Source organism: Ciconia boyciana, chromosome 9 (genome assembly GCF_034638445.1).
Source record: "Ciconia boyciana chromosome 9, ASM3463844v1, whole genome shotgun sequence".
Lineage (NCBI taxonomy): Eukaryota > Metazoa > Chordata > Aves > Ciconiiformes > Ciconiidae > Ciconia > Ciconia boyciana.
The window spans coordinates 36,159,974-36,178,570 of record NC_132942.1 but is presented as its reverse complement, the minus strand read 5'-3'; the positions used below and the strand labels follow the sequence as shown (position 1 = coordinate 36,178,570).

The 18,597-nt window shown below is 44.0% G+C and overlaps 1 protein-coding gene and 1 long non-coding RNA gene across 3 annotated transcripts; one reads left to right on the top strand and one right to left on the bottom strand.

Annotated features, from left to right (window-relative positions):
* Nucleotides 1-877: 877 nt before the first annotated feature.
* CMTM3 (CKLF like MARVEL transmembrane domain containing 3) lies at nt 878-16,135 on the top strand. 2 transcript variants are annotated; one of them, XM_072873541.1, is made up of 6 exons: nt 943-1,081; nt 4,800-5,309; nt 9,770-9,925; nt 11,745-11,840; nt 13,135-13,252; nt 14,981-16,135. In XM_072873541.1, the coding sequence occupies exons 2-6, from the start codon at nt 5,268-5,270 to the stop codon at nt 15,007-15,009; spliced, it is 441 nt and encodes a 146-aa protein (XP_072729642.1). In that variant the 5' UTR covers nt 943-1,081; nt 4,800-5,267; the 3' UTR covers nt 15,010-16,135. The 2 variants fall into 2 exon arrangements, with proteins under 2 accessions (XP_072729641.1, XP_072729642.1); XM_072873540.1 differs by lacking the exon at nt 4,800-5,309 and having other exon boundaries at nt 878-1,081; nt 14,981-16,134.
* LOC140657060 (uncharacterized) lies at nt 7,047-12,155 on the bottom strand. The gene is made up of 3 exons (XR_012044201.1): nt 11,300-12,155; nt 10,873-10,947; nt 7,047-8,187 (listed from the first exon to the last, which is right to left on the bottom strand). It is a non-coding gene; the product is annotated as an uncharacterized lncRNA (long non-coding RNA).
* Nucleotides 16,136-18,597: the final 2,462 nt, after the last annotated feature.

Here is an 18,597-nt window from a genome sequence, read left to right as displayed (position 1 = left end):
TTCCTCATTGCATAGATCAGTGTCCTGGCTGACCACTGGCTCGTGCCACGTGAACGTTGTATTGCTGCGAGACCTTTTGATCCCCAGATTTTCATTTCTGTGCTCAGAATAGCGCTGAAAATAACCACGCTGCCTCCCTGGTGTGACGCAATCGCGACTGTACTGCAGTGCAACGAAGACAGTAGATGAATTAGTATCAGAAGCCACGTAACATATTCCAGCCTCTGTGAGGACTGCTGCTACAGGTGCTCCTGCGCTCAGAGAGCCAGCGCTGAACTTCCGCGCCCTCCCGCGTAGCCCGGCTGCCCAAGCCGAGCCGCAAGCGCCCCGCGGAGGGAGAGCGGTGCAGCGGCCCACAGAACAGACCAAGGGGACGCGCAGCGAAAGGGCAGTTCGCCTTGAAGCCCTTCCAGGCACCGAGGCGTGCGCAGGCCGGGGGAGCCCCCCCGGGCTGGCCCCTGCCGGAGCCGTCGCTGCCGGCCGCGCCCCGAGCCGAGCCGGCGGCAGCGCAGGCAGCTACCGGCCGTGCCCGGCAAAGGCGGGCGGGCAGCGCCCGCAGCCCAGCCGGCAGCTGCGCCCCGGCTGCGCTGGGCCCCGCGGCCCCGCCGCGGGGCCGGAGCCGGCTGGGCGCGGCCGGGGGTGCCCGCGGCCCGGGGCCGCGCCGCCCCTGCGGGATCCCCCCCCGCCCGCCCTGCAGCTGCTGCCGCGGGCGGCAACGGGGCTGAGGCCGGGGTGCGACGCCGGGGTGCGGGGCCGCCGGCGGAGCGCCCCCCCCGCCGCCCCGAGCGCACGGCCGCCACCCCCCAGATTTGGGGATGCTGAAACTTTTTTTCACGTTTCCGCAGTGTCACGATTTCCGCTTCCCTCCTTCAAAAAAAAAAAAAAACACCACAACACAAAAGCCACCACCCCCGAGCCGCCAGCGCTCCTCGCCAGCCCGCGGCCGCCGGAGCCGCTCGCAGCCATGGAGGAGCCCGAGCCCGAGCCCGCGGGGGCCGCGCCGCCGCCCGGGCTGCGCTCGCTCCTGCCGCCGCGGGAGTTCCTCTGCTCCCGCAAGGGCCAGCTCCTCCTCGCGGAGTCGGTAAGGGCGGGGGGCGGCCCCGGGAGGAGCAGCACCGCCGGGCGCGGGGGCTCGCACGGATCGGGGCGGGGGGACGGACGGACGGACGGACGGACACACGACTGCCGGGGCCGGACCGCGGCCCCCGCCCCGGGGAGAGCCGGGGCAGAGCTCCCGGTGAGGCCGGGGGCTCCGGGCGCGGCCCCCCGTAACGTGCCGCTTACCCCCCGAGACGGGGCGGCAGGCTGAAGCGAAGAGCTTTGTCGGTGTCGCTCGCCCGTCCGACTGCAGCGTGAGGTGGCCGAGGGAGAGCACGAGCAGGGGAATACGGGGACACTCCGGGGCTGAAAGTTCAGTTGAGCGGGTTCAGGCAACCAAGATACTATTAGGAAACCAAAATACTCATCACGTTAAGCTTCCCGTGCCTTAAATGTGTTCCCCTTTAGCAGGAGCCCCTTTTCAGTTAAAAATGGCTTTGATTTCATTTTACCCTATTTGCAGTGTGAATCCAGTCACTGCTTCTGACCCGACGTGCATTATCTCCCAGGGCCATGGGGGAGGCATGGTTTACAAGACAGCTTGTCCCAAGTATGTAAAGAAAGACCTTACTCATTAATTTATGATGTGTGGCATTATATAGGGCATCACGATCTCTCAACTTTTGCCCTAAGCTCTCCGAAAGCTGTGGTTGTCCCTGACCTAAAGGTTTTCCTTTTGGTCCAAGTTCTGAGATCTGGGCTGGTGGTAATTACAGGCCTTTGATTTTTGGTGCAACACTTTTTCTGGTATTTTACTTGTAAAGGCTTAAAGCCTGGCAGATGAAACTGTACCCACGTGGTAGGGAAAGCAAAAACTTACCCCATGGGTAGCATGTATTTGACAATCAAATTTTAAGAGGAAGTTAGTTGCTTGAAATTAGACCTTCAACATCATTTGTACTAGAAATAATGAGACATTTAAACACCAAGTTCTCTGTAATTGTAGCTGGAGTTCTGACAGCAGGTAGTCAAATATCAGGACAGCCCAAACTAGTAGTCAAGTATGCGGAGCACTGTTTAGACGTGTAAGGTGTCTCTGGCTATCCACTGTGCTAGCTCAGAGAAGGACACAAGGAAATTCAAGCAAGAGAAAGGGAAGGAACAGGCAGGAAGCAGGCAGCGCCGTCAAGCTCCCTGACCAGCCTTTCTCTACCAGCCCGCTGAGTTTGTGAGGCTGTAGGTGCTGCCCTGTGGCAGACAGCAAGGGGGACAGCCAGGAGGGGCAAGGCTGGCTTTGAGAAGAAAAACCATTCATTCAGGAGATGAGGATGACTTCCATGGTAGGGAACACGGGCCTCAGGCTGGGGAGCAGCAGGCTACAGGTTGTGTCAGCTGTACTAAAAATGCTGTAAAAATTCCAGGTACCCCCCATCATTCATACAGCATCTGTAGTTGACAAAACCCACACATTTAGAAGATACCAAAGCCCAATTAACTTTACTCCTCTGGCACGTGTTTTTGTTACATACTAAACATATACTGGAATTTCCTATACAAGCTTACAGCCAGTAAATTACAACTTTCAGACAGCCTGGCTTTTTAACATCTCTGAACGATGACATATTTGAGGAATACTGTTTTGGTCATGGGATCAGACTCACCCTTTTGTTGTCATAGAGAAGTACTGATTGTGCCTCCTTGGAGTAATAAAAACTGCTCTGTCCTGACAAAACAGGGATTTATCCTTTGTAAGGCCACTCAGGGCTTCCTGAGGGTTTGGCTGGCTGAAAGCAGCTCTAAAATCCCATCTGCCGAAGCTGCAGCAAAGCTTTCTGTGTGCTCCTTGCAGGCCAGCCCACGTGCTTAGGATGTCGTTTCCTGGCAGAGGGGAGGCAGCAGTAGTTCCTCTCCAGTTTTCTCAGTTTTGCCAGAAGAAATCCTTGAAGACAACACAGGCCCCAGAATAAATCCAGTCTGTATACAATTAGAGATATGCAGTGCCAAATAACTGAAGATGAGTCCAAGTTAAATCTGTCATAGTTTAAATCTGTGTTTCATCTTTAGCTTTGTATTTCTTGCCTTGAATGTTTGATTTTTCCTCTTTGACACAGTACTAACGCGAGGTGGGGTTGGGTTCTGCATAAATGTATGTAAATAATATTCATGGGATACAGATTTTGAATAGTGCCTTTTGTTCAGAAACAAAATGGGGTTCTCATTATCCTTACCAAACATCTCTGTCACATTATTATTTGGCAGCTTGGCAAGTCATGAGAAATGCACTGTATTTCTCCGTCTTTAAAGTGATGCAAATACTGGCATCTCTGCAGGTAGATCAGAGTTCTCCGTTCAGCTACAGGAAATGCCAAGTCAGTTTTTTTCAACATTCAAAAAGCAAACCACCATATACTGAAAAATACGTTACCAATGAACCAAAGAAGCAATTTGCAAACATATCTTGACTGGGGTAGATGGTTATACTTTTCCTTTTCAGTCTATGGCAGAAAGTTGAACAGGAGTTGGCTTCAGCAAATCCCCTCAGCCCAGTGACCGTGCTGGTTGTGTACTTGGTGGAAGTAACCTCATTAAAAAGTCTTGTTTTGCCCAGTAGAAGTGGCTGGCAAATGATCCATTCGGCTGTCATAAAAATTAAGACAACTGCCACGTTCACCCAGCCTGTTCCCTTCACGTGCACTGCTGGAGGCGGCTGCAGCGCTGGTGCCCGCAGCGCGGCTCGGGGCGCCCAGGGAAGGTCGCACAGGCAGCTGCACCGGGAGCGTGGGAGCTCAGCGCTGCCGGCGAGGATTGCTTTGTTCAGACCGAAGGAAACTGCTGTAGCCACTTCTTAAATATAACATTTACACACATTTTCACTTGAAGTGACTATGGATCTTTACAATGTTCAGGTGTAATTTTCATGTCGGCATGTAAACCGCTCTGTGGGCTACCAGGTCTGGGCATTCTGGTGCTTCCTCTGTTACAAGTTAGGCTGGTGATGAAGCTGATTACTTCTAGAAGCTTAATTATAATCTTAAATTTTATTCAGAGAAGGAAGTTCCCCCCACCCCCCGCTCCTTTTCCTTTTGATCTTCCTGCCGTAGTAATTTTGTATTCCACCTGGGATAGCTACACAGCCACAAAGAAGCAGTAGCATCAAGTACATGTATAAGCTTTGCTGTCTCTCCTGATCCTATTTATTCTCACTGTCTTGCTCCTCCACTTTCTCATCACCATTCTTTATCTGCCAGGTTAATTTTTTTCTCTTTTTTCCTTTCTGTTTTCTCCCCATGCCATTTTTTCTTCTATATATTTTAACATTATTCTTCTCTTAAGCTACTCATTTTTCCTAAATACTCAAGTTGCTATCTTGAAGGTCAACATCTCATCCATGCTCTTTTCCCCCCTTAAGAGATGCATTTTTCAGTTCCCTCTGTCCTGTGTTGGAACCATTGAACAGCCACTCTCATACCTGCCACCAGAGCTTGTCCAGGCAAGATCCACATTTACACATCAGAATGTGTAGCTCACCCTGGCTATTTCAGTCAAGCTTTTGTGTCTGTCCTGGTGACTACTTCAATTGGCATCTCCTTAGTCCCCTGAAGCCAGTATGCAGTGGCACTATGTATTTTTTTTTAATAAAAATACAGTATGAATATGTAAGGTTGTCCTGGATAAGGTTGTGTCACCTTTGTGGTGACACAAGGGATGTAGAAATCATTGTGCCTGTTTTTCTCCTCTTTTCCTGTCTTCTGTCTTTTCAGTCTTCTCTGAACTGACCTTCATAACTGAAACTTCCAGCTGCTCTGTGTAAAGCCTCCTTTGAAGACGAGCCCTTGCCTTTCTCTGGGTCTGTAGCCAGAAGGTGACCCTTGCAGCTAATTCTGAGGGAACCAAGAACTTCACCTCCATGACGAGCATGACAGAGAAGTAACTGAATAGCAGAGACCACTAAGTGATCTACTTTCTCTCTCTGCCGACAAACAATAACAAAATGGACTCTTGTCCAAAAGAGATCACCGCTAGCCACTTTTAAAACTGTTTAAGCACACCTGTTATTTTCTGCGGAGGGGAAATGAGGAGCAGGCATTTGACCACACAGAGTAGCGAGCAGAGGACACCGGGGCGTGTGTAGTAGCGTGCAATGATGTCAACTGCTTCCTGGCATCCGCATCATCCCCGACGGGCTGCAGTGGGTCTGTTCTCCCTGCACGGAGGATACAGACGCCTTCATGCTCTGCCGTGACCTCAGCACTTCAGCGGTCCTCCCTCCCGTAAGGAGCACAGTGCTTTCTAACCATTGTAACTAATTATTTTTTATACCTTAAATTACAAGCTGGTTATATGATAAAGTATAACTTCATAAAGCCCAGCAACACAATATTAAGTAATAATTACATGGGAGAAAATTACTTTTTGAAATACAATACCAAAGAAGTTCCTTTAAAAAAGTAATATGCAATAGTTCTCTTTTATGTGCATTCCCATTCCCATAAAACAGGTGCTGAATGAAGGATCAGGCCTCTTTTCTGCCAGGATTTTTTATAATCTTACCCTTGCCAGACTATTAAAGGATCCTGCTCTGTTCTTTGCTGCACTAGAGCTTTCTGCATCCACATATTCCTCCGCAGTGAAGCTGGCAACAATCACGCTAACCTTTCAAAGCGGTGCAGGAACAACTCGGGCTCCTAGCTGCTATCAATGCCAAGGATGTAATCCCCAAGGAAAAAGAAACCCCCCTGTGTAAATACAAATGGGTAAAACTGATACACACTGCAGTTTTTTTTTCTCCCAGAAGCAGCAGTGTTTTTTGAGTCTGAAAGTGCTAGAAATGAACTCGCAACTGCATTGAGCCTCACAAACTTCCTCTCTAGCTGGTTTTTTTTGTTGTGGTTGTTGGGTTTTTTTAGCATAGACACAGAGCTGTTAGGAAAATAACAAGATCCCATTGCTTGACCTTTCTCTGAAATCACTTTTAAACATGCAGCTTCAGGAAAAAAAGGTGCAGAACAAGTGCAATGTGCAGTGGATCATCTGGCAGTCTTTAGAGGGGTCAGGCGATATTCTGAAGGTTGCTTTCGAGTTTGTCATTTTTAGAGCAACTTTCAGTTTGCCAGATATTTGTCTCAAAGACTTGAAATCTGGAAAAGTAAGTAACTAGGTGTTCATTATTTCTGGCTACGGACTGGCACATCGATGTTTGTATTGTGGGAGGAGAGGTTTATTTTTAAAATTACCAAATTTTTATATGATATCAAATGCTTGTTAGTAGCACTGCAATTAAATGGTCAGACAAGATAACCAGATACCTATTCACTTTTATAATTCAGAAAAGATGGTATTAGATAATATCCAGTATTGCTCAGGGAGTCCATGCATGCCATCTGTCAGAAGGGGAAACGAGCTCTAAACAAAGAGAAATGAGAAACATCGTCAAAAGCCGACAGCTTCATGGGCTCTTGTATTACATAGGGCTGTCCCCAAGTTACCACTGTTGCCAAGTTACGTGGCATTAAAATCCACGTCAGGGCTGCGACGTAGCTACCAGGCAGACCAAAAAAAGAAAACCAAAGAACAAGCTGTAGCACTGTAGCCGTCACCTGACAGAGCCCTTCAGGCACCTCCCTCCTTTCGTTTCTCTTGCTCTTTTGAATGTCTGCCTGCCTCCCCTTCCAGCCTTACCTCCATGAAGACTGTAGCATCTAAAAATGCTGTCTTTCAAACCTTCACTCTCAAAAACTGGTCCACTATTTTACAGGTGTGTATTTCACCTAAAATCTTCCTTGGGCCTCTTCAGTCTCTGAATGCCTCCAAAATGAGGAATGATGCTTAATTGGAGAGCAATTATCACACTTCACGTCGGATTCTTTCCCTTTTACTATTATCATCAATAATCCATTGAAATCAAGGAACTTCTTACAAATCAAGGGTGGTTTGTTGGTTTTTTTTAATGTGGCCTTGAGTACACTTTCCCTGCACAACTGGATGCTGACAAGTAGAGTCAGGAGCGGAGAGCTGGGACAGGCTGGACTCAAGCCCACCACTCAAGGTGGTGGTGAGGGCGGGAGTGCAATTACTGCTCATCAGGGCTGAGGAACAGGCAGCAGGAGACTGCTGTGATGCCCCCAGTAACCGAGGGGTTTGTCTGAGCAAGTAACCGCCCTGTTAACTAGATTTTAAAATGGACGACTAATATTTCCCCAGATGCCAGCTTTTCCGGATCAGATGGAATTAGAAAGCTGAAATGCTCAGACTGATCCTTTTGTCTCTTCAGCAACTTACCTTGCACCCAAGCAGGAATCCCACCGGCACACCGGAGCACGAGCCCCTTGGTGTGCTCTTGCCACAAAACAAGTTTCTGTTTGCGTCCTGAGCCATGTTACAGCAGGGCCTCGGGCACTGCAATGTGTTTCAAACTACTGCAGGGTGAGGGGAAGACAGCAGGAACCTTAAATTAGACAAATTACCATAAGGCTGATCTTAAGAGAACACAAAGGCTCTTCGTTTCACCTAACAGTTAATGCTTCTGACAGAAAAACTTTTTCTCTGTATAAAGGCAGAGTGAGCGCAGGAGTCATTGCATCAAACAGACTCGAGATCAAAGTGGTCTCTTCTGTGCATCATCAACTTCCGTATCTGAAATTTGCCTCTCTACCTCCCCTCGCTGCTGTAGTATGATGTATTATTTAATACTGCATTTAATTCTTTCATAAGAGATCTACCAAGTTTAGTTCAGGTCTAACGTTCTGCTATTGAAAGGGGGTTGGTTGGTGGGACCCATCCTGAATGTGTCTTCTCCCTGCTGCTGTTCGTCCCTGCGTACTTCTCTGTCTCAACATCTCAGTTATCACACACGTTCCTTTAGCCAGGAATTTTTTTTTAAACACCAGAACAAGAAAGAAAAAATGTCCTAGCTACATGGCGATTTTTTTTTTTAGACCAAGAAAACATGAAACCATGTCTAAAGTACATTCCACAAATGCAAGTGAAGCAGATTCACAAAGTTAAAGTCCAGTCCTTTCTGTTTTTATTCCGTGAGGGTAGGAAGGAACTAGATGGTGTGATAGGAAGGAGGAAGAAGTCCTCTGTCCTCTTGGCAGTTTTCAAGTTCTGTTATATCCACTTCTCTTCAAACAGTACGTATCACTTTTCCTTCACAGAAATAAAATACCACATTAAGGATAAGATACATTGAATGAGTTCCCTCCACTATATGAAAACTCTAGAAAAACCTGCAAAGAGGCTATGTAAGCAATGAGCAAATAATAATAGGATAAATAACAATAAATAGGGTAAACATTAGCAGGTGACAGGCCTCGATGCAGAAGTGAACTCTATGTATTATACCAGATCAGTTTCTTACAACCCAATGAAACAAGAACAATGCATAGGCATTTTAAGATAAATAGAGTATCTTACTAAAAATGGCACATCCTCTCAAACTTCACCACCCAGTCCCAATGGATCAAAACAATATACCCCAGTTATTAGCATCCTGGTCAAGAACTGACTGCTTTCCCCAAAACCCAGGCTTAGAATAAAGGCTTGTTAATTAATTAAATACATTATTTCAACAGGATTGAACTGCTTAGTTTCCCCCTAAACCTAAATGGGCTTTTTTGATATACAGGTATTTGTGGGTTGACTGACCTCTCATAGGAGTAATTATTAATTAATAATTAATTATAGGAGCCTTATTGTTCAAGTATAATAATGATTTTTTTTGAGGTTCAAGTGGTTCCCAGGAACACATGGTAGCAGCAAGCAAATAAATCCATAGATCTGAAATTTAATGAGGCAAATGCATTTAATTTGAAGAAAACAGCTACCAGTTACCACGTGAGGCAGTAGAGCAGTAGGGCTGGAGCCTCTTCTTGGAGGTGACCAACTCCCAGTACATCATTTGAAAATTTTATTAAGTTTCTCCACGGGTCCCTCACCTTCCACTTTCACAAATACAGTAGCTGAAAGTCCAGAAGTGTAGCACAGCACTTTGGTACTGCCTGGTTTAGGTGAAAATGCATTTTCTTTAGCCATTTTCCCATTGTGAAACTTTCTATTTTGAGCAATAAACTATATTCTAAAGGTATTTTAAATGAATGGGAAAACAAATGCCATTTTTATTGTTTTGTAGAGTTAGGAAACATCATGGAGATAGAACAAATCTGTGGGAGTTATCTATCCTTATTACTCTCTAAAACAGCTGTCTACACTGGAAAACTAGAACCAGAGACTTCCAGAAATCACAGAGTAATTAATTCTCAGCTCTTTTCTATCCATCAACAGCAGACGTTTTTCTTTCAACTCTAAGAAGATTATAAATGCTGAGTTACTTTGAGCTATCGGAGCAATGATTTGAATTTCAAATGAGAACCGTCACGGGTGAAAGCTTAAAGCTCTGTTTGCTTGGCAATGCCCCACTCTATTTTCAGAATTATGTTGTCAGAACTGTTTACAATACAGAGCAAATTACTGACTCAGAGACGTGCAAATCCACCAAGCTCTCCAGAAAGTGGATTTCACACTCATTGAAATAAACGCCATTACTTTAGATTTATTCCAGGCTAAACAAGAAAATTCATTTGGCCCAAGAAAAAAAAAAAGTAGGAAGCCAGATACGCCATCACCAGCAGCACTGACAGAAACATGCAGGGAGAATAACGCTTCAAAGCTGCTGAGCTGCCTGAGGCTCTGCTATTCCATGCAAATAACTAGTGTTTTCCCTTTACTCTAGGTGCTGTCATTTATCATCTTTATCTGCTATATTGCATCTCTAGCTGCCTCTTTCATGATGGCACCACTCCTAGAGTTTCTGCTGGCACTGTTTCTTTTTTTTGCCTATGCCTCCAAACTCAATGAGAAGTTTAAAGGACTCTACTGGCCTTTGACGGTAAGTGAAATGTGCAATATAAACACACAGATTTAATTGTACAGCATAACATGAGTAAAAGGGACTATATGGGAGTTTAGGCTGACTGTTAACAACTTCACCCCCTTATTAGAAACCTGTTTGTATTGCCTCTCATTCAAAAGGCCCCAAAGGACTCTTTAAACTATGCTATGCTACGTACTGTAGCTTTCTTGGTGCTGACACAAAGCATGGTTTTATTAAAGCACAGAATTTATGCCCGATTCCAGGCAAATGGCTTAGGGCTGGATCTTCAGAAGCGGGCAACGTCAGCCTAAGTCTGACCACTGCTGGGGTCTCCTTAATATTGCCGCCCTTACAAACGGGGAAGCTGAGGCACGCTATATAGTAGTGCATGTACTTTACTACAATGTGTTCAACTTCTCAGGTAAGTGCTGTTGCGATGCAGAGTCACACTCACACGCAGACAAACTGACAGCTACTTTCGTTAAGGGGGGAAGCCCTGCAACTCTCGCCAGCAGATGCTCATTGACACGAAGGAAACCGCTGGCTCTTCGCTGGGGCGTTTCCAGGTTCGCCGCTGCAGGCGATTACTGCACACTGGCCACTGGATGTCTCTCTCGCTTCAAGCATCCGTTGCCAAGGCAGCATTTGTCTAGCAGTACCAATACTTCAAAAAAATGCTACAGTACAGTACTTCGGTACAGTTTTGCCATAGTTCGTCATAGTGAGATTTGAATTAGAGCTCTCAATGTATAAAAATAACATTAGCAAGGCCACTGGTAGATAAAACAGCAGTGACTTCAACTTACGACAGTGTGCATTGTTTTCAGATGGTAATTTCAGTTAGTTCCACCGTTTTCCCGTTTTCTACATATATCTGATTCCAGAACTATGACAAAAAAACCACTTGTATGTTTATGCCCATTACCATAACATACTCCAGCCGCAGAATGTAGATAACTGACCTTGTCCTGATTTCAGAGGAGTCAAGTTTCTTGTAGGATTTGTGTTTTGAGACAGTATCTTATTCATCATCTGTTCTGAAAAGGCAGAAGATCTAATTGTGAGCAGAGGTCGAGATACCATTATTCCAGCTCACATGATTTACACATGCCCTGGGAATCACAGCTCTGTATTTAATATACAGTTCAGAGACACTGTTGCTCCAGCACATCGCTGCTTGTGTTACAGGGCACGGCCCCTGCCCTGCAGAGCCACAGTCTCAGCCACAGAAGCACATATTTTGATTATATGTTCACTTCAGGCTAGCTGCTGGAGTTACAAGTGTACACACTAAATATAAATGAGTTTGAAACACTAAACGAAGTGTTTAGTTCTTACATGAGGAGTTCCTACAGACAGGCCTACTTCTGTATAGAAACAAGCACACACCTGTTCCCCACGGGAACTGGTACACTCTTCCAGAGCCTTCGGTACTGCAGGAGTTCTGCTTAAAGATGAGACTTTTTAAGGCATTTCAGATGATTCTTCCATTAGCCCTTGCTGCACTCCAAGTTAAACATCACAGAAAGATATCCCTTCTCAGCCTGAAGAAAGGTCTGCCCGACGTATGCACATTAAAAGTAGGATTTATACCAACATCTGTAAGAACAGAAGCAAATGCCAAGATTCTGGTCATCTCGCATTTAAAAATATTTCCCAGATGAGCAATCCATCCGCTGCAAAATACCAGGCTGTAGTCACACTCCAGCATCAGGCAAGTCCACTGACGCAACAGCAAAGGTTTTTAATGGTAATTTCTGAAATCATTTTTAGAGGAGTTTGTATGTTGGAATTACATGACTAATCTGAGAACGCAACATTGCTTATTTTACAGGATTTCTTGCGGTGCGTCACTGCTGCCGTTATTTACTTTGCCATTTCAATTGCTGCTGTCTCAAAATATAATGATGGAGCATCTAAAGCAGCAGGAGTAAGTAGACGTGAGCTTTCCACTTCGGTATTTTGGTGAACTGCATACAGACATACTTTAGAAACAATTCAGTTTTGATCCCATTGCAAGTAGCAGAAGTTTCTTCAGTTAACTGAGAATTAGATTTGCCTAAAGCAAAAGGAAGAAATGGTCGGTTATTTAGAAAAACAGGTTTTGAGTCAATGAATAGTTTTTTCATCCTAACAGTGCTGCTCAATGTTAACTGTACTGTATAGGGAAGGCACCTATTCTGCTTTTTAATTTCACCAGCTGTACAGGGAAGATAAACTTCCCTGTTCCTGCAAAGAACATCAAGATCCTTCAATAGAGGGAATAATAATAATAAAAAAGAAATCAAACCTGGAACTACTACGGACAGTCTAAATTAAGTAATTTCAACCTCCTGCCTCTACTGCTTAATTTTACTTGGGTGAGTTGAAACAACAGCAGTGTCATTTTACCCTCCTGTATATGGACTGCCCAGAAGAGAGCCTTCATCGTCAGCATTTTGTGTTCAGAAATAAGATACAGCCTCTCCATCTGCAGCTTGACTTTAAGCTTCAATGATGTATGCAACATAAATAAAATCTGCATAATAATTTTAAAAGATAGGGAAGAACAATACCCAGTAGTGTTAGCAAGCAACCCTTACCGAACCATCCCAAGTCATACACAATTTTAAATCAAAGACCTTGTTTTAATCTTTGTCACTCCGTTTAGACATGGAGCAATGCAACATAGCATTTACCCTAGCTTCTCAGACTGAAAAACAGCCTATTCTTGTTATACTGCTGCTTCTTGGACACTAAATATTCGTAGACACTAAATAGGCAACTCCAGAATCATTTTATCTCAATCTAGTTCACTCTGCAATAGATATGTCTCCTTGCAAACCAGTAAAAAATGTTTTCCAGAGAGATCGAGGTGATTTCTTGGTGGCAAAGACATGCCTTGGGATGGGGGAGGTGCAGGTTACATTCTCCTGTAGCTCCTGGCACAGGGCAATGTGCCCTGGGTGTGCCCAGAGCCAGAGATGGACATAGCCTGGGGAAGGGCTAAGGACGCACCTGCTAGAGTAACTGCAGGGATCACTACTGAGGCTCCCAAATTAGCTGTAAGTTAGTTGATGCCAATGGGTCACGAGACATTTCCCTTCCCTGCCTTTTTAGAAAGGCACAGGCCAAAAAAATCAAGCCCAAGTTTTCTTTAAGAATTTTTCTTGTATCGGTTAGGCTTATTTTGGTTTGTCATTGATGGACGTGAACTGTTAAAGAGTATTATTTTGCCATTTTAGGTGTTTGGATTTATAGCCACGATAGTGTACGCCATTGATTTCTACATAACCTTCAACGACCTGGTTACTTTTCTCAAGCAAGGCAGTTCTGATTCCCCTGAAGGGCACAAGTCAGAAGGTAGGTAAAATTCCCCGTTTTGGTTAAACAAGCATTTAACATGAGATCTTCTCCATTTCACCTTTCACAGGGGAGCAAGAGCACTCACTTGTAATAAGTTTCTCTTCTTGGCTACCTTGGTTTTGTATGCCACAACTATGCTGAACTATGAAGCTGCTTAGTCTTAAAAATATAACAGCTGGAATTTCAGTGATTTATAAAGATAACTAGCAAGCCAGGAGTGTGAAGTTTCTCAGAGTTTCACACCATCTAACTTTGAAAGGCCCCAAATCCAATTGTAGAAATCTTGTGCAGCACAGACTTTTTTCCTCCCAACAAGATGTCTTACTTTAAAAATAAACATCTACCTTTTTTTTTTTGATAACTTAATTATTAACATCCATTAGTCCACAGTCTTTTATGTCCAATAGTGCTTTTCTCTTTATCATCTCTATCATGATTACCTCTTATTCAGGGTGAAGCTTTGACCATCTGTGGGCAAATGGCCTTGAAATCCAAGGGCCGCACACCATAAAATTAACAAGATTGTTATCAAATTTCTTTTCAATATAGGAGGTGCAGTCTACCTCAAATCAGACAGATCCACTTAAAGACAGAAAGAGGGACCCACTGTTGGGAGTTCAAACACATTTCAAGTCAAGTCAGGACACAGGTAGCTATTTGGCAGTACCCAGGGGCCCGAATCAGGCATCATGCCCCGGTGATACTACTTGTTGCACCCACACAGATGAAAAAGACCGCTCCACACTTAAAAAAACAACAAACAAATCTCAAAACCCAAAAAACCACCCCACACAAAATCAAAACCCACAAAACCCCTCAAAAACAAACACCCAACACGTGTACAGAATCCTAGAAGGTAAGTAGTAATGCTAACAGTCTTTTCTAGGTATTTTAGTAGACTTAAATGTTTTGCAAGCTGTAGGTCAAAAAGAGAGAAAAAGAAGAATTAAAGGAACAGATCACAGGAAACAGACTGTTAGACTAAAAACTGTTTATCCCCACAAACTGAATTGACCTCAGAAGATCAGGTGACAAGGGTACAAAATTAGGCTAAAGATTAGATCCAATTTCCCTGGAGATGGAGAGAGAAATATATAAATTTACAAATATGTAGTCACGCAGCTTTGTGTCGATGATTTGACCATGCAAGAAGGGCTCTGCCCTGCAACACTGTTCCTCCAGCACCAAACTCACATTCATGCTGTAGCTCCCAACTGCCGAGGCCAGAAATCCCTTGCTTCCTTGCAAGCCGAGTCTCAAGCTTGGGCAAGATGTACCTCTATAGGCCTACTGGGATTTCTTAACATCTTAAAGCTTCTGGTTTTCAGATACGTTTAACTGGCAGTGCATAACCGTGACCCACAGCAAACAGCAATATTGTAGTACAGGAAGCATGTCTTCAGCAGACTTCCTCTTGTTGGTCATGCTAACAATAGTATCTCTGCAACTTCTTTCATCTGAACTGTTATCTAATTGTTATTATGTATTGTAATCTAACTGTTAGTGGTCTAAGTGCCTCTCAGCAGCATTTCTCAAGTCCTTTGAAACAGCATTTAAAGCTCCATCATGTTAGATCTGTCATTTTACAAGCCTTTTCCTAAATATGCCACGTCCTTTGAAGCAGACACCTGCCAAAGAGCGGCATATCTCTCCCAGCAAGAGCTAAGGCTGACACGGAGGTTTCCAGTTTTCATTTTCACTAATGTTCCTTATTTTGAATTTCAGATGAGGCCTCAGATTCCGACTCCGACTGAAGAACCAAACACCAACCAAGTGTGAAGGGAAGATGATCAAGCACTTTCCTCTTCGCTGAATGCACTGCCAATTGAAATATCTCCCTTATTTCAGCCTCGGTATCCTCTTTCCACCTCACTGTTCATGGAATCACCAAAGCACAGACAGGGCAGTGATGTGGAAAAGGAGACTATTCCCAATGCCATTAGACGCTCCTTCAGAACTACGGATTTTACAGTTCAACCTGCCAGAGAGGTCTGTATCCAAACAACACATCTCAATTCTCCATTGCCCCTCCCTACTCAGCACTACAATGTACTGAGTAAATGGGAACATAGTATTTTAAACGTGTAAGTGGAGCTTTTAATATGCTTTCTTAATTCCAAATCTTTAACACTTATAACTTCTATACTTCTTGCTGTGCCAAAGAAAAGAGGCTCAGAATGCCGCTACTTTATTTGTATTTTTCTTGATTAACTAACAGTATTTCTTTGTCTGAAGTCTCAATATTCCACTATCTCAAGGCATAGATTATAGTTAACATGTTGGTTTCAATACTTTTATATCTACTGCCTATCTGTGACAAGAAAAAGCGACAACTGGAAATCTGCACCAAGAACAAACCTCAAAGTATAATTGTGCTGTAGGGTAGCTGGCTCATCAAACATTCAGTATCACTTTTTTTAAGCTGCTTGGATGGGGTCACATCCCATCTTCTGCAATTTCACCACAGATACGAGGTAGAAGAGATGAGGCATTGTCTTACTGTCCCCTTCCTGCCATTTGCATGGAAGCCCTCATACGTGTTTGCACATACAGGTAAGGAAGGCTTGCCAAATACCATCCGACATCATCTGCCTATCGAAGCCTGCAAATATTTGTGTGCAAGATATCACTGTCTGATCTCATGCTCTGTGTTGCAAACACTGGTCCTCCCATGAGAAGTAGCGCTGGACTTAGTCCACAGGGTTCGCAAAACAGACGACTGTTTCTGTAAAACTCAGGATACCTGGGCCCCAGGAGGGCAATACATCCTTCCCACTGTGAAAAGGCAAAAAACCCAACCTCCAAAGTAAACCATCTCTGCAATGAAATTCATTTTCCCAGACCCCCCCCCCCCCCTTTTTTTTTTTTGGGGGGGGGGGGGGGGGGGTGTGTTTTTTGGTTTGGGTTTTTTTTTTTTCCCCTGGAAGGACATGATTTATCTCATGGTCTAGTATCTGCGGGGAAAAGCCTTCTGAATTTACAAGGTGTTTTCATGGGTTGCACAACCTACCTTGAAATGTTTGTGTCCACCTATAAACACATACTGCTTGGAAAAAACATGGCATGCTCCTTATATATGGCATCAGATAGGTCTGTTTCAGAGAAACCTGTACACATTTAAAAAAAATTAATATAGTACCAGAACAGGTGGCCTTAGCAAAAAGTAATTAAAATGAGAGCTGGTGGTACTAACAGAGTAAATTAAAAACAGGGATAAAACAATAAAGGCAGATTTCCTTTGGAACAAGATTACCGCTTGCATTCCAGTTCCCTGCTAGCAGCTGGCTGCTGACAGGCGGAAACACGGTACCCAACAGCGAGCAGGTGCTTGGGAAGGTGCTGGCCAGATTCGGAGTTGTCTAACAGGCAGCTCCTACATCTCCTGTTTCCAGACCACTGGATAAAAGCAAAACAAATGGTTGCTTCCAAATGTGACAAATAATCTTTGCTTTTATGAGAAAAAGCTCTTTGGACCTTTTCCAGTATGAAACTCCATGTTTCTTTCTTTTCTATTGTCATATTTTACTGGCACGCACTGTGATGTCAGGGGACCTGGGCTCATTTTTATACTCAAGTTTTGTATTTCTTTTTTTTTTTTTTTAATTAAAAAATGTACTGCATGTTACAGCTGGAAACTAGTACATGGTTAATATTTAGAAACCATGCTGGATTAAACCTTTTTTAATAGAAGTGTTGGGTGTCTTTACTTACTTTAAGACCTGGTTTTACTGCCTTACCTCAGAGTAATGGTGTTTCAAGAAACTCCATCAGGAAGGATGCTGGGTGCTGCGGAGGCGACAACAGCACAGAGCCAGCACTGGAGACCACTCACTCACGCTTACATGTCTTGCAAGGAGAAACCTTCATCTTCAGCGCATAAGCGTGAAAGAATTTAACCAAGAATTAGTTTTAGCATAGTTAGTAGACATTGGAGATACAGTGCTCTTACTTGGCAACTAGTAACACTGTAAACAACAATCCGCTTTGGGTTTACCCTTCACAGGCATGTTATAACCTGAAATCTGCTAAGGTTTTCTAGTAATTTTTTCATATTGGAATCCTCCTAAAATCAACAGAAGAGGCAAACAAAATTGCTTATTAGTTGCTTCAGGACTACTTCAGCAGGCATGCAATGAATCGCCTGTCCAGAGAATTTCGTTATGAGCATTCAAGTATTTGATGATTTCATTTATTTCTAAGCAGTTTGCTCCCAGGGTCAAGCACTTGTGTAAGATGCCAGCCTTTTATTTAAAAAGATCTGTTCCCATGATTGAAATAAAATACACTTCTGTATTTTATTACTATCATTTCAGAAAAAAGAATTCAATTAAAAATAATTACTTTAAAGCCAATTCTGATGGTTGGGGGGTGGGGCTGACTCAGTCTTTTATTCATCTCCTGCCAGCAATATTGCACTAAGCTCAGAGGCTGGTGTAGGGCAGAGGAAAAGTGTGCTTGGTTTTCTGGCTTTTTTGTTTGCTCATTTGTTCTTCCTCAACTGACAAGATCAAAATAGTGGAAGCGCTGGTTTCTCTGCAATTCAGGATTTGCAACACAAGCATAACGTTATACCTGCAGCATGGAGGCCTTATTGAAGTTCTTATGTCGGTGTACCAGCAGGGTCATAATCAAACATCTCTTTTCGATCCCAATACATTCTTGTTCCAAACAGGAGCCGTTTCCGAAACCCGTACAGACTAATATATGGCTTCATTACAACTAGAGCGCAACTCTTCCCATTTTGAATTCCTGTGCTTGTTGAACAGCACTCAGCAGTAGACAAACATACGGAATGATGAGAGTTTCCAATACCAAGTGTGGAACAAATCTACGTAGAAACAATGCCAGAAGCCTTATGATATCAACACTGAATCAAAGCCACTAACAGGAAGGAAAAACAATCAGCTGCATCACAGATGAATGACTTCATACAGCTCTCACAGTGTTTGAAGGTCTCTCTCCCTCCTCCCACCCTCCCCTGTCAAAAAGCTTTTGTACTTATCTGTGGAAGTTTTGTTCAGTCTTGTGTGGTGATGTTGGACAGGTGATGTTAAGGAATTCAGAAGACCTCTCCAAGCAGCCTTTTTAGATTCTCACTAAGAGGTTCACCTGTCCTTTTAACATTTTGTCCATTACTCCAATTAATTTTGCTTTTCACCTGATATTGTTCAAAGTTCTTTAAGTCTTAAATTTCCAACTGACAAAGTAATTTCCAAAATACTAAGTGAAAAGTGGTGTATCTCAGCCTATGTGGTATTTGAGAAGAATGCTTCCACCAGCCTAGTGTGTTGGACAGCAGAAGGCAAGTTAATGCTCTGCATAGCAAGCAGATGTTTTTCATT

What these genes read in the sequence shown, in the direction of transcription:
- CMTM3 (XM_072873540.1), top strand. Translation starts at nt 965, where the DNA reads ATGGAGGAGCCCGAGCCCGAGCCCGCGGGGGCCGCGCCGCCGCCCGGG. An exon ending in GAGCATCTAAAGCAGCAGGA is followed by an intron (nt 11,841 to 13,134) that starts GTAAGTAGACGT and finishes TTGCCATTTTAG; the next exon opens with GTGTTTGGATTTATAGCCAC. An exon ending in TGAAGGGCACAAGTCAGAAG is followed by an intron (nt 13,253 to 14,980) that starts GTAGGTAAAATT and finishes TTTGAATTTCAG; the next exon opens with ATGAGGCCTCAGATTCCGAC.